At 49.0% G+C, this 22,500-nt stretch overlaps 1 protein-coding gene across 1 annotated transcript in view; it reads left to right on the top strand.

The window, feature by feature from the left end:
* Positions 1-22,500, top strand: part of diaph2 (diaphanous-related formin 2) — a 378,439-nt gene that overhangs the window by 192,704 nt on the left and 163,235 nt on the right. The window contains 7 exon segments of the mRNA XM_056600149.1: positions 62-160; positions 2,249-2,262; positions 6,072-6,188; positions 11,090-11,208; positions 14,190-14,254; positions 16,088-16,192; positions 21,236-21,298. Coding sequence (XP_056456124.1) covers positions 62-160; positions 2,249-2,262; positions 6,072-6,188; positions 11,090-11,208; positions 14,190-14,254; positions 16,088-16,192; positions 21,236-21,298 — 582 coding nt within the window.

Below are 22,500 nucleotides of genomic sequence, written 5' to 3' on the forward strand. Positions count from 1 at the left end.
TGCTGTGACGTGTATCCATCGTAGTGTGCTCAGCCCACTGGCCCCTTGTGTCCGTCCACAGGAGCTGAAGGAGACGGAGGAGCTGGACATCCAGCTGAAGGTCTTCAACGAGAACAAGGAGGAGGACGCCATCGAGCTCTCCCACCGCTTCGACGAAACGGTCCCGAGAGTGGAGAATAACTCCTTGTAAGACCCCCGCCTCCCCCCTCCCTCTCGCCATCTCCCCGCACCCTAGGAGTTCTCACCGCCCCCGCACCCTCTCACCGCCCCCGCACCGCCTCACCGCTGGCTGGTGTGAATACTCAGATGAACCGGCAGCAGCTGGGAGCAGGGAGATGGGCATATTTGCCGAGCTGCGGCGGGCTCTACCCGCTAAAGCCCCCAGTGTGTCCGTGTTCATTAAAGGAGGCTTTAGGATCCATAGTGCAATCTCCCGCCCCAGCCCTGACCAGGTGAAGCCTGGTAAACAACCCCTGTCTCATTAACCTCCCGTACTTCCGGAGTCTCTCTTTGTCTCTGTCTTTCTCTCTCTCTCTCTCTCTCTGGAGTTCTCTCTCTCTCTATCTCTCCCTCTGTCTCTGTCTCTCTCTCTCTCTCTCTCTCCTTCTCTCTCTCTCTCTTTCTCTCTCTCTCTCTGGAGTTCTCTCTCTCTCTCTGTCTGTCTGTCTGTCTGTCTGTCTGTCTGTCTGTCTGTCTGTCTGTCTGTCTGTCTGTCTGTCTGTCTGTCTGTCTGTCTGTCTGTCTGTCTCTCTCTCTCTCTCTCTCTCTCTCTCTCTCTCTCTCTCTCTCTCTCTCTCTCTCTCTCTCTCTCTCTCTCTGGAGTTCTCTCTCTCTCTATCTCTCCCTCTGTCTCTCCCTCTGTCTCTTTCTCTCTCTGTCTCTCTCTCTCTCTGGAGTTCTCTCTCTCTCTCTCTCTCTCTCTCTCTCTCTCTCTCTCTCTCTCCCTCTGTCTCTCTCTCTCTATCTCTCCCTCTGTCTCTCCCTCTGTCTCTTTCTCTCTCTGTCTCTCTCTCTCCTGTTGGAGTTCTCTCTCTCTCTCTCTCTCTCTCTCTCTCCTCTCCTCTCTCTCTCTCCCTCTGTCTCTCTCTCTCTCTCTCTCTCTCTCTCTCTCTCTGTCTCTCTCTCTCTCTCGCTCTCTCTCTCTCTCTCTCTCTGTATTGAGACGTCTGGGTCTGAGGCCGCGCTCTAAGCTGCTCGACGGGGCGATCGAGACAAAATGGAGGCCGCTGTCCACCGACTCTTAACTATTCGGTCTCCGTTGCGTCTGAGAGAGAAAGAAAGTAAAAAAAAAACAAGACTTGGCTCCGAGTCGGTCAGGAGCATATTGTTAAAACTTATGTTCTCAATTCTTGCAGGGTTTTTATTTTACTTTAATAGTTATCTTATTTTATCTTTATATGAATCTATCACTCTCCATCCCTGTCCCCCTCCCATTATCGGTCTCCCTTCCCCGCTCCCTCTCATACAATATAAAACCATTACACAATATAGTGTATGACCGCCTCATATATTATTCCATCGCATAGTAATATTATATTTTACAACCTCCAGTTTTCGCCGACTTTCAGTCTTGCGCCTTCAATTCCAGAACTGCTAAACTGTGAACCGCGACGCCGAGCGTTCCACGCCCACTCCCCCCGCCCCCCCCCCCTCCTTCTCACTCCCCCCCCCCCCCACGCCTCCCACCCCCCCCCACGCCTCCCACCCCACCAAGGTCCACTTAACTTCACTCCAAAACTTGTGGAGTTGTAGTTAATAAAGTGAGCAGTAATTTAGTCCACAGTTGGAGACTTGTTCCCGCATCCAGAGCAAGGAGCCTTTAATAATTCACAAATCTGCTGGAAGGGTAGCAGGGGGGGGGGGAGGGCTGGGGGAGAGGTGGGGGGGGGGAGGGGGGGGTTGTATGGTGTGGGAATGGAGGGAGGGAGGGGGGGGGGGGGGGGCTGACATTATGAGTAGGCAGAGCAGACGCTGACATTGTTATACAGATGTTCATTCGCTCAACCTTTGTCTCTCGCTAGTCCCACGGTGCCAGGGAAAATCAGCCATCGCCAAGGCTGCCCGAGTGGCAGTCTCTGTTGACACACGGTGGGGGCGAGGGAGAGAGCGGGGGGGAGAGGGAGGGAGGGAGCGGTAGATGGAGAGAGAAAATAGCGCACCTGGATTAATGATGTGCTTCAGCAGGTTCACAAATGAGAGGGTCCAATGTTTGTTTCCAAGGACAATATGGTATTGATCTGAGAGAGAGAGAGCATGATGTGAATGCCCCAGATCCCCTTAGTCCTCTCTGCCTCCCCAGTCGACCCACAACACACGGTGCACGCACACAAGCACACACGCACACACACACACCTAGACACACACACACACACACACGCGCACATAGAAATCCATACACACACGCACATAGACACACATACACACACACACACACAGGCACAGGCATAGATGGGCACATATGCAGACAAGCAGTCATGCACAGATGCATGCACAAACACACCCACACACACTCGCACACGCACACAAATAGACACAGACACACACACACACACCTATACACACAAATGCAGGAGAGTACACACACACTTATAGATGCACACACACATGCACACAGGCGCTGAAATACGTGTACACAAAAATTCTGGTACACACACACATACACACACACACACACACACACACACACACACACACACACACACACACACACACACACACACACACACACACACACACACACACAGGTACTGGGACTGGGGCCTACATCACATCCTGTCGTAGATAGTAGCTCCTCTAATTCCTGAGCAGTGCAGATGTGTCTTGTTTCTCCTGGCAGCTCATGAATATTGAGAGAGCAGGGTAGAGAGTGAGGTAGAGAAGGAGACAAAGGGAGGGAGAGAGAGAGGGAGAGGGAGAGGGAGGGAGAGAGAGGGAGACAGAGGGAGAGAGAGAGGGAGAGAGGGAGAGAGAGAGAGGGAGGGAGGGAGACAGAGAGAGGGAGAGAGAGGGAGAGAGAGGGAGAGAGAGAGAGAGAGAGAGAGAGAGAGATCGACCGCAGTGGAGTAAGAGAGAAAGTGAGAGAAACAAAGGTAGAGAGAGAGAGACTGAGGCAGAGAGAGAGAGAGACTGAGAGAGAGAGAGAGAGGCCATCTCCTGTGTGTCCAGGTGCCGAAGAGGTGACTCCAGGCCACTCATGAATATGGATGAGCTGTGGAAGGGTGATTGATTGACCCCGCTGCTGACTGGTCTCCGTCTCACCCGTCTCATGTTTATTCACGAGCAGGGGAGAGCGAGAGGGTTACAGGGAACAAAAAAATAAAGTGAGAAAGTAGACCAGACGGTAGCCTGGCAGCAGCCTGACCGTGTTCTACATGTGTTCTGCTGCAGCTAGGTGACTGAAGAACAGGCCGGCCCGGGTTTATATCCCTCCCACGGCCTGGAACCGGGTTTATGTCCTCTCCAGTCTGACCCTTATGGACGTAATTGCATCTCCCACGGCTGGAGCTTCTCCCGGGATCCCCGGTATAACAGCACGGGGTGGGGGGGGGTGTTATGATGAGAGCTATAGGGTTTAGCACCGCCTGCTTTCGGATCCCTCGATTCACTGGATGAAATAGGGCCAGGCGATTTGTGGGAAAGTGTTGAATCGCGGCGATTGTTGGAGTTAATAGGGAGGCGCTACACAGTCTTAAAGAATAAGGCTTCTAAGGATGACTTTAACCGGAGTCACCTTCAACCGAGGAATCTGTGTTTTTTACTCTGGTACTTTCTGGTACTTTGTAAGCCACTAGTTGTTTGCCACAGAAGACGTAGCTTGGGGTTACCATGACGATGTGGGTGAAGGCGGGCTGAAGGAGAGATTGTACATTTAAAATAAGGAAACACCTTTCAGAGCGGGCGTTCTCCTTGAGTGATGGTCAGACACAGTAGCGAACAGGCAGGATCAAGCCAAAGGTAAAGAAAACAGTGTAATCTCTCGGTAAGACTCCTCTCCATAACGTTGTCAGACACTCGTATTAACACTCAGAGCGTGTCAATGGCAAACCCAAGTGCTTGTGGAGGACGTACATTGTGGGCATGTGTTGACCCCGACCGTTACGTTGGATCACGGCCGAAGCATTCTCTCTGATGACTCGACGCATGCGTCCCAAGAATGAGAACTATGGAGGCGATAGGGTCCAGGTGGGAAAGGCCTGGAATTATCCTTTATAAAAGTGTTGACCCTATGGCTGGGCGATGAATCAAATTTTAATCGCGTTTTCGATTTTAACGTCAAACTATCACAAAACTAATATAATCGAGTTTTCGATTATTATTATTATTATTATTATTGAACAGCTGGAAACATATCTGCACGTTATTTTAGATTTGAACATTTTCATGATCATTTTGGTTAGGCGAAATTCCAAAGTTCTCAGTTACAAAGTGTTTTTTGCGGAGAGACATGCTGAATAAATACATCATGCTTTCAAACTCAAAAATAATCGTTTCAATAATCATGACTTCAATATTGACCAAAATAATCGTGATTATGATTTTTCTTCCATAATGGAGCAGCCCTAGTCGACTCCGTGTTTCTTTGACCTAGTTATTGAGGCATCTTCTTTCTGCCTTTTTTACCAGTGAATCACCCTTCGGATGCAATCTGGGTTCGTTGTTTTGACACTGGGGGGATTTACTTTACAACTTTGTAAACAAATACGCTAAAAAGCAAAGTCCCAATTTTCTACCTTGTGCTTTCAGTGTCTCCAATTTTCATTTTTCAAACTCAATTACCTGCAGAATAGGATGGGTGTGTGTCTGTGTCTGTTTGGGTTTGGGTGTGTGTGCGTGTGTGTTTGTGTGTAGGTGTAAGTGTGTTTGGTTGTGTCTGGTTGTGTGCGTGTGACACACAATGTCAGTAAGATGGAGGGGGGGGGGGGGGGGGGGGATATGTCAGTTGAGTTCAACAGAAATGCAGTGCAAAACTTTAGTACTGTTGCACTACATTTGTTATGCCAGCTATATGCTAATTTGCCCATTGTATATCAATGCTTTTGAAATGTATATGTAATTATGGACAGTTACGTTTTTTATATAAACCAGCTGGCCTATTCAACAAGGAGAATAACGGTATCATTCATTATGGTGGATAGATATATTCACACAAATGGCCAAAAGCTGCAATTAATAGTTGTGGGGGGCCAATCATGTTTTTATCTTTCCCAGCTTTTTAAAGTATCCCCCTTACACACACACACACACACATACACACACACACATACACACACACACACACACACACACCCTCCTCTGATGCGTTCCTAGGTGTGTACGTATTTAAGAAGCTTATTTGCTTGTCGTTTATTTGTAGCTTATTTTTATTGTTGTACTGTTTTGCTCAGTTAATTCCGAAGGGATACAAACATTTTAGGGTTAAGGAATTTGAGCCATTTATATAGAAAAAGTAATTGCTTCAAGCCTCAATCAATACACATACACAATAGGTACGAAGATATTTCTGGAGAGAAATGTAATTTCCCTCGTCTTTCAGAGCAACACACGACCCAGCTCTCTAACAGCCAATTTATAAAACGGTAATCTCGGACTCTAGCCGTCTCTGAGGTAGGGAATTGAAGTCTGAAGCCCGTGATGGCATCCTGGTGGTATATCCTCATTATTAGCCCATTATTATTAACCTGGATCTTCAGCGCTGGGTTCAGAGTGACGGGTTTACTTAGTGTTTCCTCCACGTTATTATTGCTGTGTGAACATACCAAGCACTCGTGTATACCTTGGCTCATTCACGCTCCCACCTGTCAGAATACTCGATTGATTGGGTTCGCTTTGAAGGTCGTCAGATGCACACGCCCCCGTTACATTCCTAGAGACGCATACACCAGCCAACAGCCACATGGGCGCTATGTGTGTATTAAACTGTAATGAACGGAGCCGTCAAACTCGGTTGTCTCAATACTGTGATTTCAAAGTGGTTTAATATGACAAACCAAATGGAAGGGAAACACACACACACATACATTAAAACCCAGTGTTTCTATGTTGCTGTTTTCCTTAACCCCTCGTTCCCCCACTGATATGAATGAGGTGTACCATCTCCTGTCCAACATGGTGAAAGATACGGGATCAGAGACGTACTTCCTGTCAATCCTCCAGCATCTCTTGCTCATCAGGAACGACTATTACATCAGGTGAGCTCTGTCTGTCCTAACACGCACACGCACACACACACACGCACACACACACACATCATGCACACACCTGTCTGTTCTCACACACACGCACACATACCCCTATCTTTCCTCCCACACACAGACACATACACACACCCCTGTCTGTCCACACACACACACACACACACACACACACACACACACACACACACACACACACACACACACACACACACACACAGACCTGTGTCCACACACACACACACACACACACACACACACAGACCTGTGTCCACACACACACACACACACACACACACACACACACACACACACACACACACACACACACACACACACACACACACACACACACACACACACACACACACACACACACACCCCTGTCTGTCCACACACACACACAAACCCCTGTCTGTCAACAGACACGAACACACACACACACACACAGACACCCACACCCCTGTCGGTGTGCTGTGAGAGCCATGCGTGAGCCCGGCCCCCCTGGCCTGGCTCAGAGTCCTCCTCCTCAAATGGGTTCCCAGTGAAATCCCGACCTTGATGATGAGCAGACGCTTGAGCCAAGTGTTTTGCCATGCCCACCAAAGGCCAGCTCCAAGATGCTATATCTTTTTTATTTTCTTTTTTTAAACTCTGTATGAAGCAACCACTCTGCAATGAGCTGACAGGTTTTTTCTCCAGCCAGAAGACACACCATGGTCCTCTTTCTGTTTCTCTACACAGTGTTCATATATACAGTATATTTATGCATTTGTGTATATATATTTAGCATCCTGGTGCGTGTCTATCTATATATCGATAGATATATTGATGATATCAATATATCTATAGATATCTATAGATGTATGTATGTGTATATATATGTATAGAAAAAGTAAATTTCCTGTAAATATGTGGATTTCTGGATCCATTTCCTGTTGGTGTCAGTGATTCGTCACCTTAAATTCAAATGGGCTCAACAAGTGTCATGCAAATTATTAGGCTCAATCCCAATACTTCTCGTGGCCATTCATGGCGTTTCCTATAAAATCTGAAAAACACAACAGAAACCATTAAAATCGAGCACCGATTTTCTAATGATTAAAACATGATTTCAAATATTTGTTCACCCTCCAGCAGAAATGCAAACATGTCAATCACTGAGGAGATTCAGCCTTCTGTGTCTCGACGGCAAGGCATTAATAAATTCCCCTGCTTTGCCCCGGCTTATTCCCATAGATAAGAAATTTCCCAAAAAAATAGCAAAGATAGTAAAGTCGGGTAAAAGATCGTTAGATGAGGGCTGGTTCGGTAGGACGACTGCGGCGTGATGAATTTGTCATCGTCAGAAGTCGCCGGTCTTTTACGGTAATGAATAATTCATCCGCCCATATAGCACAATAAAGTGAAAAATTGAAGTCACATTAAGCAGCCAACAGCACAACGGCCACGTCTACCTCAGCACTACTGTCCCTGGCTGCCGCGCTCCGGGGACAGGGGAGGAAAATAAAGCAAGACAAGTTAGCGAGGAACGCTGGGTCAATACCCGTATTCATGAGAATGGATGAGCTTTTTAACTTTCACCGTTTCCCAGAGTGTTGCAAAAGGCAGGCGCATAAACCCATGCACCGGGAACACTGATGCGTTGTGAGCGATCCGCGTGTGAATACATCCATACATCACAGCCGCGAAGGGGACCGGGCCTGCGTTACGTTAACGCGGGCCTCAGTCACCGGTGGGACGTGCGACTCACTCGACGACGTATGACGTATTGATCCCTGAACTTGTTCCTCCCTGCCTGTGGTTGGCGTGCGACGTCGGAGCGAGAAGCTAACGGCGTGGATCACAGCAGGCGATGTGGGGCTGTTATTTTAGTCTTTAATGACCCTCTCCGCTGAGCTCCAGGCTGGGGTGTGACAGGAGAGGGCTGTGCAGGCGGCGGCGGCGTCAGCCTGTCGGGTTGAATCAGCGAAGGGCGAGGGAGTCGGTCATAGGTGCTCCGGGATGACTCCCTGATCAAAGGGCTACCGGGAGGGAGCCGTGCCTCCAACGATGTCCCGGGGGACGATTAGATGGCGTTTCAAAGGGTTATGTCGACGGATGTACTACAACGCTGTCACCGGGGGTTCGCCTTTTTAAAAAGTCGGCTTGTCATTAATCCTCTTTCCAAAAAAAAGGGTTTGTCTAAAAAACGGTGGAATCAATGTTAAACGAATCCGTGTTCTTATTTTTTCCGTGGTGACGTCTCCTAACATCCCACGTCCTCACACTCTCGCAGCGAGAGCAGAAGGGTGCGGGAAGCAGCTTCTCGTTAGCCGGTCACGTTAACATCGCTACAAGCTCGTATTAACACTAATTCATCACGCGGCCCAGGCCAGACATTACTCAATATGTTCTACTTTATTCTACTTCTACAATTTCTGACTAATGCCACTTCTTGAAAAAAAAAGAGCCGGCAGAAATTGTCACAACGGTCCCTCCTCCTTCTTAAGCAGTTCTGAAACTTGTTATTTATTTGATATGTTTTTTCGGTAATTAATCTCTCAGTGCGAGCCCTAACGAATGGGAGCACATCAAGCGCGGTAAATTTAGAGCAGATCTCCCCTTTTGGAGCCGGGCGATAGGGGGATTACACTGGTTATGTGGAGCAGGGCTGGATCAAGTGATGGGGCCTAGGCTGAACCGCCGCCACCAACACCACCCCCACCACCACCACCCACTCCACCAGCAGCACACTCCACAGCGCTGGTGGTGCTGCTGGTGGAGGACCTGGGTGCCAGGGTAATATAGAGACTAGCGAGGGAGGGAGGGAGGGAGGGGGGGAGGGAGGGGAGGTGGGGGTGCGATGAAGGGGACATATGTTGGCTTGCCGAGCCCAGCCCTGCCCACTGTGGAGGGGGCCCTGACAGTTCTGGGTCACTCCCTCCCTACACAGTTATCTGCGCCCGGCGCCGATCTGTTTGGCAGCGGCGGAGGACGGAGGATTCAGGGAAAATAGGGCGGCTTATTGCGATAATAATGTGGTGTACAACGGTGACAGTTGTAAGCTGGATGCTGCGACGCTTAAGCCATGCTCTCTCTCTCTCTCTCTCGCTCTCTCTCTCTCTCTCTCTCGCTCTCTCTCTCTCTCTCTCTCTCTCTCTCTCTCGCTCTCTCTCTCTCTCTCTCTCTGTCTCTGTCTCTGACTCTGTCTCTGTCTCTCTCTCTCTCTCGCTCTCTCTCTCTCTCTCTCTCTGTCTCTGTCTCTGACTCTGTCTCTGTCTCTCTCTTACTCTCTCTCTCTCTGTCTGTCTCTCACTCTCTCTCTCTCTCTGTCTCTCCCCATCTCTCTTTCCAACTTTCCGTCTCCTCCCTCTCTTGCCCTCTCTCTCTATCTCTGCCCTCTCTCTCTCTATCTCTGCCCTCTCTCTCTCTCAGCCCTCTCTCTCTCTCTATCTCCGCCCTCTCTCTCTCTCTCTCTCTCTTTCTCTCTCTCTCTCTCTCTCTCTCTCTCTCTCTCTCTCTCTCTCTCTCTCTCTATCTCCGCCCTCTCTCTCTCTCTCTCTCTCTCTCTCTCTCTCTCTATCTCCGCCCTCTCTCTCTCTCTCTCTCTATCTCCGCCCTCTCTCTCTCTCTCTCTCTCTCTCTCTCTATCTCCGCCCTCTCTCTCTCTCTTGCCCTCTCTATCTACCTCCTCCCTCTCTCGCTCTATCTCTTTCTATTCGCCTGCTCCCGATATGAGTGGGAGGGTCCTTCCGCTACAGCTTAGACACATGGTGTTTCATCAAAACAACACACGTTACGGGCGATATATTCATCATCATGTTAATATCTCCCCCCTTCGTCTGATTTCCATTTCCACCTACCACTGAGTTTAGCTTGTTTTTTTTAGCTTGTGAGTTTAGCAGGTTTCAGTGGAGTTCAAGTTGTTCCGCTCATCGTTCACCGGCCCCACTGGATGTGAAGATGCGTTCCCTTCCCCCCCACCTGTGCTATATCACAGAGCTCTTTGGAGCCGCTGTTAAATAAAACATTCGGATTTCTTAAATGATTTGAAAGGAGAGCAGGGGGCATTGGCGTTCCCCTCGCTGAGAAGCTGCTGCAGACACTGGTACGGGCGATGTCATCACGCTCTTCAAGTCAAACATGCGCCTGTGAACTAAACCTACGCTATGGCAGTTTGCACAAGAGGCCCGTGGCAGTGTTTGGTAACCGCTGACAAGCCGATGAAGAAGGCAGCGCAGAAAGTCTGGAGATGCGTGGGCGTCTCATTGGCCCTCAGGCGAGTCAGCGAGAAGACAAAATGGACATCTCTTTCTCTGACTACTTTCTCGCCCGTCAAGGGCACCGCCACTCGGCGGTGTGAAACCCACGCCGAAGCTTGACACTGTGTTCTCCAAAATGCCACTCGCAATTAACGTTGATAATATAACCAGGAGAAGGTCAGCCAAGGCAGCCTTGCAGAACCGCGGCCCCGGGTCGGCCGGCAACGCCATCGAGCGACCGCGGCGTCCGTCCACGCTTGTATTTTTCTCCGACGCGTTTCAATTACACCCGTTAAATTGGCGGTATTTGCACGGCTAACGTTTAGGGGCCGCACTAATTAGCGAGGGAAGCGGTGGTGAGTGGGGGGGCCAGGGGCCGGGCGGGGGCCAGGCCGGCGCCTGTCAGCGGGGAGACGATTGGCGTCCTGCTCGGCCCTGCCTATTAATCCGCTGGTTTCCCCGATTAGGGCGAGGAGAGGCGATGGTGTACCTGTTCGTCTCGGCAGAGGCAACCTTTGAATGTGGCATTCAGTGACCTCTGGGTCGGATATGGGAATCATTTGTGCTTAATTAGCCCAGGGGAGTGTGTGTCACTCATCCGGCTCAGGCTGGAGTCTAATTGTTCTGCCCCGCCATCCCCCCCGTCCCCCCCAGACCTCAGTACTACAAGATCCTGGAGGAGTGTGTGTCCCAAGTGGTCCTGCATCGCAGCGGGATGGACCCCGACTTTGGCTGCAGCAAGAGGCTGGATGTGGACTTCACACATCTCATAGGTACGGGCTTCTGCACGCACGCACGCACGCACGCACGCACGCACACACACACAAACACACGAACACACACACACACACACACACACACACACTGTAATATTCTGTAGTGTTTCAATGTCAGTAACTCAGTAATGTTGATATCATCTATACATAAACAGACTCACACACACACACACACACTCTAATACTAAGTAGTGTTGCAATGTCAGTAACTCAGTAAAGTTGATATAATCCATACAATACATCAGACAACCATTCAAACTATTTGCACACACTGCATCCACAGGTTACGACATGTTCACCAGCCTTATATAATGGCCAAAGTTATCACTGCAACATAATTAAGAGTTGGCAAACAGAACCGAATCCCCCTTCCAGCCATTGGCCTTTTGTGTGAAACCCTCTTCAGCAGTAGGAGGCACAGGGAGGATGGAGCTAAAATTAGAATGATATCCTTCCGTCTTCATCCGCCTATCTTTATCAGCCCCTAATATTCTGGCAACAAACCCCTGAGTGAGGTGGCATCCACGATAAGCATCCTCTGATCAATCATGAATAATGCATCAGCCCTTAACTGATCCTTTTAAGCGTCGGGTATTTTAAGTCTCTGTGTTTTCCCTTGGTCATTTGTTACTGGTGGACCCTAGGGGAGGGTTGGAAACTGAACGATAAAGAAATGTGTCAACACATATGAAAACACGAGACGTAGGAACCAAAAATATGACACCTTTTATTATAGTGTTGTGTCACTTGGAGTTTTTCTGATTCCTGACATCAAAGGCTCATTAAAAGTTTTTAAGCTTTTTTAACGTGAATTGTTTGAATTTCTCCGGGCCTCTCTCAGTTATGCCAGGCTCTAATGAGTCGCTGAACACGTTTTAAGTTCCCCAAAGTCACGTTGAAGACGTGCAACATTTGATGTGCTTGGTAGAAATGTAAAAACAGAAAGATAATTCATTTCATGTTACGGTTCTATTTAAAATGGTTTCGACGATGTATTTACATGTTTGTGCTGCTTAATTATGCTTATCAAGTGGTGAAATGCAAACAGAAATGCTGTACCACTTTTTTCTATTTACACTTAATTCAACCAGGAATTGCACTTTTCTTTTTTAACATCCTGACCTAGTTAGGGCGCGGCAGGGCCTTACATAAACGTGTCATAAAACACGAACCAAGATATAAAAAAAGCCACCATCACAAAACAACCGCACATTAGCAAGACGAGTAAAACACCGTACACCAACACACTCAGACGCAGTCAGTTCAGCAGCGAGCAGCGTGGGACGGCTGTTTGGAAATGTTTTCAATCAGACTTAAGGCGTTCTCCTCTCTGTTTTTGTGTCGCGGAGTGCCTCGTGTTGTTCCAGTCTATGCGCCAGGCCTCGCGTGTTTCGTGGAGCGCCTTGAGAAAAAAATGTACTCAGAAAAGCAGAGCAGAAAAGCGCCTGATGTCATGCAGGTTTACTACCATCGGCCAATCGGATGAATTGAGCGGAGCAAACCAAGTGCGAACAACACTGAGGAGGAGCTAGCTCCAGTGGCCTCTGCCTACCCATATCTGTATGCAGATGTTTAACTAAATGGTGAATGTCTTTGACAGCGGTTGGGCTAAGCCGCAGTATTCCGGCGGCTGCCTAGTAACGGTAAATAGAGACGCAGCAAGCTGCTTCTTATTTAGTGTAGGCTTCAACAAAGAAGGCAGTGCGATACAGAACGCCCCCTGTCTGACTGGGGCCTCAGAGGGCAACCTGCTGGTCCGCTTCTCCAGTTAATTAATGTGGAATGGGCAAAGTATGGAGCCATAAATACATACTGTAGATACATGCATGCATGTTGTGCTACAAAAATGTAGCACTTTGTGGCATCTAGGGGAACGGACTTGGCAGAAATGGAAACATTATATAAAATAAAAATATAATTGTTAAAAGAATGTATTCCCAATTAATTATTAACCGTATCAAATATGAACCATTGTGTTTTGGTTACCTTAAAGCAGCCCTTAATATCGACATAGGGAGCCCCCCCCTATGGTTCTACAGCAACCCAGAACAGACAAAGGCCTCTGGAGAGGACACGCTCTTAATTAACAATCAGAATCACTATCTTACTTGTAAGCTATGACCTATCGTTTTACAGACTTAATAACTAAAAACAGCTAATGCATCCATCAAGGAGCCTTAATCACTTGACACTTGGCCCCTCGATGCCGTCGCAGGCAGTGGCACGACGTTACAGCAGTGCGGGCCGCCGTAGCCCTTCCTCCTACGTCACTGGAGACGGAGGTGGATAGGGCGGAGGAGGTGTTCAGTCGGTCGAGTTCTGCATCCTCACCACTCAAAGCCCTACACACTGCACCTTTGATTAGCCATCGATAACCTACCTGCACGTGGCTGGTGAGTGTTCAAAACAGGCCCCCTTCTCCCCACCCTTCCCCTATAGTGGTGGTTACTGTGGTGGCTCACTACTAGGGACGGGACAAAGTATCGATACGGCGATACGTCGTCGCCCTTCTTCGTGCGGTACGAGAATCGGTACACTGGCGCAAAAAATCTAGATCATTTTTTCAATTTTTTCAAGAATTTCTTTTGAACTTTTATACTTTATTATAAGAGTTAAAAAGAAAATATCGCCATAAATATTGTTTTTTTAATTAATAAAACAAGGTGCTCTAAACAGATTTCCCTGCTCCTCGAGTTAACGCATGAATGAAGGAAACTTGAACGGAAGTTAACTAACCGAAGACGAGTGAATGGAAAAACTAGACCGAAATCCAGCACTATGCCTTTTCATAGTCATTTTGTATTTTGTAGACGTACAGTATATCGTGATGTATCGTCATAGGATTGTCTAACAATATATCGATTATTGCAGAATCGCTGTATCGCGGTACTATCCATGTATCACGTAGCCTATGCTATCGGGAGCCACCCTGGTATCCCCACCCCTACTCACTACAGCCCTGCCCTCTTCCCTTGCAGACCAGTGCGTGGACAAAGCCAAGGTGGACGAGAGTGAAGAGAAGGCGGCAGAGTTCTCCAAAAAGGTGAATCATCCGCCCCTCCTGGTCGGGCCCTCTCGCCCCCGCAGCGGGGCTCTCTCTCTCTCTCGGCTTTATTTATCCTCCCTCCCGGGTCCCTCCCTCACCCACGAGCCCTCCAGACGGGCTATTGACTCTGCGGGCCTGATCGATGCGTGGCTGTGGCGCTACATGATCCCTTTCAGCTCTACAAGGATCAATGCTGATATTCTGATGTAAACTTGTTCCTGCCCGTTGTGCCGGGTCACCGTCTGGCTCTTTGGATCATTCGTTTTCTTCTTTTGTTTTTTTTCTCGACGTCTCCCACCCCGGGACGCCCGAGGACTGCGTGTTTGTGTTTCTGTGTTTTTCGAGAACCGCGTGTTTGTTGTTGATGAAGGAACCTTGTGGATATATAGGACGCAACAGAAACACACACACGGATGCAGAGCCCCATGCAGTCACTTATGTGTGTGTACACAGGCATACACCACCCACATGCACACGCACGCACACAAAGAAACACAAACCCCTCGTACACACAGATGCATAACCCGACATGATCTCTTTCTCGCACATGTGTACACAGGTATACAAACACAAGCACGAACGTGCAGACACACACGCACACATAGACACACACAAACAAGTCAGAACGCTTCCCGTCCAAGCTTCAGTCGAGGTAAGGGTGAAAAAAATCAGAATGGCCAAATAAGGGCAGACCGAATTATGATGCATTTGATTTGTAGTCAGATATTCGAACATCCTTCAAATATTCTGGAACCAATTTGACAGCTGCCGTCCAGTGAGAGAATACGCAAGCCATTAACCCCGCATTAGCACCATCGATATAATGGTTTTAGAAAGGGTTTAATTATGGACATATTTAGCAGCTATTTCAATGTTCAAACGACCCGGTCTGTTCTGGTGTCAAAAGAGACCAGAACAGACCGGGTCATTCCCTCATACATGTATTAGATCACTCACCACATGAATCCTCCGGCTCGGACATATTCGGGAACGACCCCTTGACAGACGTTGAAGGGTCCCCCTCCGTTGTTAACCTACGGGAGGACACCGGCGCAAAACGTCCTGTTGCCACCCAATAGATTTGCAGTACACTGCAAAGGGACCGAATGATTTAAGGCGTGGCGGATTTTGCGTGTGTTTAAAGATTTGCATGCTGCAGATGTTTTAAGGCGTGGCGGATTTTGCGTGTGGTTAAAGATTTGCATGCTGCAGATGTTTTAGTGGCTGATTTTGCGTGGCTGATTTTGCGTGTGTTTAAACATCTGCATGCTGCAGATGTTTTAGGGCGTGGCTGATTTCACGTGTTTAAAAATCTGCACGCTTCAGAACCCAAGCGCTCTATAACACACACACACACACACTCTCACACCGGGTCTCGGGTGAACGCACCTTTAGATTGGTGGGTGTGTTCCTTCCCCGTTGGCGCCGCGGTGCACGCGGGAACATTGTCCTGACAAGGCTTGTCTTCCTCAGAAAGGTTATGTCCGTCAACACTCCTGACACCAGGCATGGAACCGAGGCAAAGGACAACAGGGGCCCAGAGCCACGCGGGCTAAGAATAGACCCGCTGAGTGGGGTCACGGGGGGCTGTCGGGGAAGGGGCCTGCTGTCGGCCATCCTCCGGAGATACCCCGTGGCTCCTGTGCGTGTGTGTGGGGGTGTGTGTGTGTTTGAAGGAGTCTTTGTAGAAGTTAATGACAACAGCGTGTGTGTGTTTGTGTGTGCGTGTGTGCGTGCGTGCGTGCCTGTGCGTGTTCACACACTCCACAGTGTTCATGGCCGTGCGTGGACGCCACTAGTCATAACGCTCATTCCCCCGTTGGTCTGCAGTTCGACGAGGAGTTCGGGGCGCGGCAGGAGGCACAGGCGGACGCCCAGAAGAAGGAGGAGCGCATCAAGGAGCTGGAGGGCCAGATCCAGACGCTGCAGACCCAGGTACCCCCAGACACCCCCCCCCCCCCCACACCCCCCACCACCCCAACTCAGAGAGAACAACATGGACCGGTCACGCCTCTCTCCCCACCATAGGGGGGGAGAGAGGGGGGGAGTTAAGGGGCCAGCAGCCTCCCCATCTCAGACCCACTCTTCACAGAAATGGATCTGCGCTTCTCGAGAAACACAATTTCCTTCCGAGTGAAATACATCTCCAGTATTGACTCCAAACGCAGCTCCAGAGAGGAAAAAAAAACAACAAACCTATACAAAAAGTCCAAAGCATCCCTCTCCCAGCCCGGCCGAGGCGGTGATACGGTCTCTAAGTGTGTGTTTTCATCCATGCCAGGTCTTTTGATTCGATAGAGGGTCAATCTCCCTCCTAAGACGTGGCATTTTAAACGGGGAGAATTGCCCCATTGAAGCCTTCCTATGTAATTCTATAGGCTTACGGATGGATTGGGTTTCTCTTCATGGCTGCTGCATAACAGCTCCAAACCGGGCAAATACCCCCTTTATAAGCATTGAAAAGGACGGCTGTTTCCTCCTCAACCTAATTGGAAACACTCCCGTGCCCCCCTGGAGACACCAGACGGTTTGGTGCTGTTCTTAATAAAGATCCAGATGAAAACCGCCGTGGACCATACGGGCAACTTTGGCTGTGCATCATTGTTCAGATGAATGACCTCATCGTTCGTTTTACCTCAAACCCTTTCTGGGATTTTGGTCGCATATTTAGTTGAGATGCCCAAACCTCACACTTGTTTACCGTTACAATGCATCGCCGAACCACTTCTGTTCTTAGCCCAACCGCGATTAAATCATTCATCATTTAGTCAAACATCTGCATGCAGATGTGGAGAGGCAGAGGCCACTAGGGCTAGCTTCTCCTCCATGTTGTTCACACTATGTCGTCGCCACGCACGTCATCCGATTGGAAGATGATACAAAAGATGAACGAGGTCAGGCGCTTTTCTGCTCCGACTACATGACTCCGAGTACAACTCGAGGTCGTTCCACGCGCTTTGTGAAAAAGCGGATTTAGCGTCAATCTCAGAAACGTTTTAAAAAGCATTCCTTCATCCGCATCCACACACTCGTCAGATCCATCCCTGAATATTCAGATTCCCCCCCGATGGCTCCGCGCTCTCCTCAACCATCGCCTGTGACTCATGTTTGCCTCCCGTAGCGTTGTCCCCGGGTCACTTCCTGCCCCTGCTGTTTGTGCGTGACGTCGTCTGACACGTGCACGCCCCGACGTCCAATCCCGACGCGGCCCCGAGGGCTCTAGGCTCCGCCCCCCGGCCTTACTGATGATTAAGTCGAGTAGCGTCCAGGGCCTCCCACGTCCCTCCTACGTCCGTCCTACGTCCGTCCTACGTCCGTCCTACGTCCCTCCTACGTCCGTCCTACGTCCGTCCTACGTCTGTCCTAGCTCCCTCCGTCTCTTCTGTACTCTGTGAGATTACCACTTGTTAATTTTTTATCCTCCGTTTCCTCCCTTGGCCTCCTCAGCTCCACATATATAACACACACGCACACACACACGCGCGCGCACACACACACACACACAGTCCCATGGGTCGGAGCAGGTTGTTCTTTGAAGCCCGACTGTGGTGTGTTAACAGGCAGTGTGGACCAGCGTCCGTGGGTCCGTACCTAGAAAGCCCTTTCAAAGGAAGGCTGCTCTCGGTGTAGTGGCTTGTTTTTTATTTTTCTGCGGTTTGATTCTTACAAAGATGACGCTCGCATAACGAGAGCCATGCATTGATGCTGCGGTGCTCTTCAGCTCCTCTGAGAACAGAGGTTTACGTACCGCGGGACTTTAACCGAAGCTTCGGGCCAGTTAGATGCTTGTTTGCTTTAAGTGATACGGTCGAGTGGCGTGTTTTGGCACTAATCTCGCCCCCCTAAAGTGAACAATAGCCCTTCATTTAGAGCTGGGTTCAGGGTTCACCCGCATTATATTCATGGCACACACTTAATTTGCAGAGACTGCATCGATGGTAGCCTTTTCATGCTGCCAATAAAGTTTAAATCTAGGTATGCTATGCTATACTGCCAACTTTAAAAGTTTAAAATCAATGTATTTTTATGATTCAGGCTTCTGGCTGCTACTTTTCTTTTGTGATAGGAGTGATTCTCGTATCTCTCTCAACCTCCAAAACTTTGAGCTAGTGTGTGACCTGAACAAACCCCTCCAAACTCGCTCCAGCCCGTCTCTAATTTCATCCATGAATGCTGGTCAATTGGAATGAGTCAAGGTACACTTTGAAAATACTGGCAGTTTGTACATTTCTCTGTTGAGCCAGTATAAGAAGCATGCCCCAAAAGGATGCCTCGTTTACAGATTTGCAATCTGCTTTTTAAAGCATACATTATTTTTAACGGAGATATCTTAAGGATATTTTTACATATTGGTCTCATTCTGTTGATCTAATCAATGATCTAAAATCCTTTAATATAGACTGGATGCAATATTTAACATCATAACATTTTCACATAATCCAATCAAAACCCCTACAGCTAATGATGATGTTCAGGGATACATTCAGTATATTAGAGCACAAACCGGCTCCACTAACAATTAAAGGTAATTGTTGGGAGTGAACAGAGCCTGTGATTAATCCCCCACCCCCGCCTTTGACAATAACCCAACCAGCCTTCTGCGTAGGGGGGGCTCCGTACAGCCACTGGGGGTGACCCTGAACCGCGCCGCGGCCGCTGTGAAGCTAATGCACCTTTGACTCGGAGCTACAGCGCTATTATCAGCTGGAGCACCAACCCTCCAAATCCACAGGCATTTACACATGTCGCACGCACGCACGCACGCACGCACGCACGCGCGCGCGCAAACGCACGCACGCATGCACCCTCAAACACGCACACACATTCACGCGTTTACAAACACGCACACACACAAGCACGCACATTCACACACAGTCACGCGCGCACGCACACATACGCATACACACAAACACAGTCACGAACACAGTCACGAACACACACACACACACACACACACACACACACAGTCAAACACAGTCACGAACACACACACACACACACAGTCATGTACATACACACAAACACACGCAGTCAAGCACACACACACAAATACACAGTCACGCTCACACCCACACCCACACACACACACACACACACACACACACACACACACACACACACACACACACACAGTTCATCAAAGATGCGCCTGCTACTTTGCTGAATAGTAATGAGGTAGAGATGTTAGTTTTCTCGTGGCAGAGGCCTCTCTTGGAAGTACGGAAAAAAATAACAGCAACAAAAAGGCATAAAAGCGGCGTGCATGTCTGAGTGTCTCGTCCTCGCCCCGCCTGCCGTCCTAACGAGAGCGCGTCTCCAACGAACGCGGCAGCGGTAACAAGCCGGGCCGTCTCTCGATGCGTCCATTTGATTCCCCCGCGACGAGGCCGTCGAGCACAGATCCCGCCGTCACAAAACCGGCTGAAGTCACAAACAAAAAGGGAAATCATCCCCACGGCGTCTCCTCCAGCTACCCCCCCCACCCCCCGCCCGCCCCGTTCACGGAGCACGGCCTCGGGAGGCGTCCGGCGAATTAGCCACGGCGCCGATGAATAATGCAGCGCCGCCCGGCCGCCGCTGCTCGCCGTACCATTAATCGGCTTTAACAACCTGGCGCCGTGCGTCCATGTGCCCTCGCCCTGCCCCCGGGAGCAGGGTGTGGTGGATCACTCGTGTTTCCCCGCCTCCCCCTCCTCTGGTCGTGTGATACAGGGCCGCACGGTCGCTCTTATCCGACGGGCCCCGGTCTCATTATCGGATCCCACTCTCCGCTCCGACTGCCACCGTGACAGCGCTGGGTCTCTCACCCGCGGTGTGGCGGCCTGCTGCCCGCCGCCGTGTTAACAGCCCCGCGCGCTGTCTCTCCCGCCGCCGCCGACTGCAGTCGCTCGGAGGTCTGAGTCCAGAAAATCAAGTTTGATCGTTTTTTCTTTTGAGTTTCTAAATCGTCCAACTGCGCCAGGTTTCTTACTCTTTGGGTGAAAGTAACGTTTAAACAAAAGCACCTCGTGTCTGCCTCTTTCGAATATCTCGCAAAAATGGAAGTTATATTTAAGTCCAGGATGCTGGTGAATTTCCCTATCTATTTTCCCATTATAAGTGTTAAATATTTAATCCTCTTCGACCCGGTGTCACTAAGCAGTGTGTTGTTGTTTTTTGGCGTGGAGGTTTTAATAGGGAGATTTTTTGATTTGGTTACCAGGATGCATTTATTCCCCTGTGTTACCGTGGCAACCACACCCAGGGTAAAGCTATCAAAGCGGAGCCCGGGAACAATGCTAAAACAAAGACCTGCCAGGCGCGAATGAATGTCCATCATATAATCAGGCGCCACGGAGATGAAATAGACGTGAGTTTACATCCAGCGCCCGGGACGCGAGCTACAGGGAGAGAACCTTTTGATGGTGCATCTGACTGCCTCCTGCCTTTAGTCGACTTCCTTTTATGTACCCATCAGTGTTTTCACATTCACGTCTCCCTTTCAAAGCAGACACCGCCTCTCATTCTTTGGTGTAAATGCACCATAAACTCTGCCTTTTTCTCACAACGAATAATTAATATAGGCAAACGGAACTGTGATGTTGCACCACTATCAACATGTACGGTGTCATGGACGCCCCCCCCCCCTCTTCTCCTCATCCTCCTCCTCCTCTTCCTCCTCCACTTCCACCTCCCCCCTGCTTTCTACTCCTCGTATTGGGTTGTTGTTGTTGTCTCTGTTGTTTACAATGTGCCACAGTTTCCCCTCCTCTCTGTCTAACTCACTTCTGTCTGTGCTTCTGTTTTGTGCTCTCTGTTTTCCCCATCCTTCTGAGCTGTGGTTCTTGTCTTCTGTGTGTGTTTGTGTGTGTGTGTGTGTGTGTGTGTGTGTGTGTGTGTGTGTGTGTGTGTGTGTGTGTGTGTGTGTGTGTGTGTGTGTGTGTGTGTGTGTGTGTGTGTGTGTGTGTGTGTGCGCGTGTCTGTGTTGCATCTGTCTAGTTAACTAATGAGAGAGAGAATCTCACCAAGGCTCAGAGACTTATCAGGGAGTATGAAGCCAAGGTGGGTGCGTGGTTCTCTGCTGCTGCATGTCAACTCTTTTCTCTGCATCGTACGCGTCCTGCAGTGGTTGTGCGGTTGTGTGGTGCCTTCTCAGACATGCACTGCCAGATTGTGGCAACCAGAATAATATATTTTTCTTTATATCTGCATTACTCGATCGATCGATGTAGATATATTTAGTTTTGGCCTGTTTTGGTTTTAAAACCAGCCAAAACGCTAGTTTGCTTGCTTATCAATTGCACATGATTGTGTACTCAATAGTGGATGTCTGATGTGTATCACATATGTCTATTTACTGCTATTACAAATATCCACATGAACGTTATAGCCTTGTTGTTATGGTTTGAATCTTGTGCAAGATGTGCAAGAAAAAGTGGCAGGAGGCAACATTTTTGAAAAATATGATGTCAAAATTATCAAAGCACTCATAAAACATTGAAGCCAATGTCTGGAGGTTCCAAAACAACTATTCTACGAGCGCCTTTTGACCAAAAGTCCGAAAGGCGGTCAGAAAACCACCCGCGGCCCAAAAAAACAACCAATCAACCAAAGAAGTTACTGGCTGTCTTTCTCTGGCCAGCCGGGCTGGTCTACTGATGGGAGAATCATTTGGTGCTTGGAGCTCAGGGCAGAGCCAGGTTTTCTTTATGCCCTCTGTCTTTTCAAATTTCAAAGTCTGTTAGTGGAATTTCCTCTAAATCGTGCCTACTGCTCTGCTTCTGGTGAGCATCCAAAACCCTGGATTCTCACACTGCTTGCTGAATTATTCTACATTGTGTCAAAATCGACACTTCAACACTTTTTGAGCATAGCATTTTTATTTATAAATGCACCTAACAGTCTTGGGCTGAACACTATGGAGGTATTAGTGATGTATTTGTGGTAGCTAGTAATTAGCTATATTTCTCCAGCCTATGTAATCACAGTTTACCCAGTAAACACCTGCTAATTGAATTCCTCCAAGAGCGATGAGATTGGGACGGACAATTTCCATCACGTAACGCTCTGAGATAATTACCTGTCAGTCTGACCTCCTGCTCGCCCTCACACTACCATGAATCCCCGTAGTCTGCTGGTTAGATTTCCTATTAGCAACGTTTGGTTCAATTCCTGCAGCTCCAGATGAGGCCAGCAAGGAGACACTAGTGTTGTTCCTCTTCCCCTGTCCCCAACACAGAGGCCACAGAGGGAAGAGACATACA

This window comes from Gadus chalcogrammus, chromosome 10, assembly GCF_026213295.1.
Source record: "Gadus chalcogrammus isolate NIFS_2021 chromosome 10, NIFS_Gcha_1.0, whole genome shotgun sequence".
In the NCBI taxonomy this organism is placed as follows: Eukaryota; Metazoa; Chordata; class Actinopteri; order Gadiformes; family Gadidae; genus Gadus; species Gadus chalcogrammus.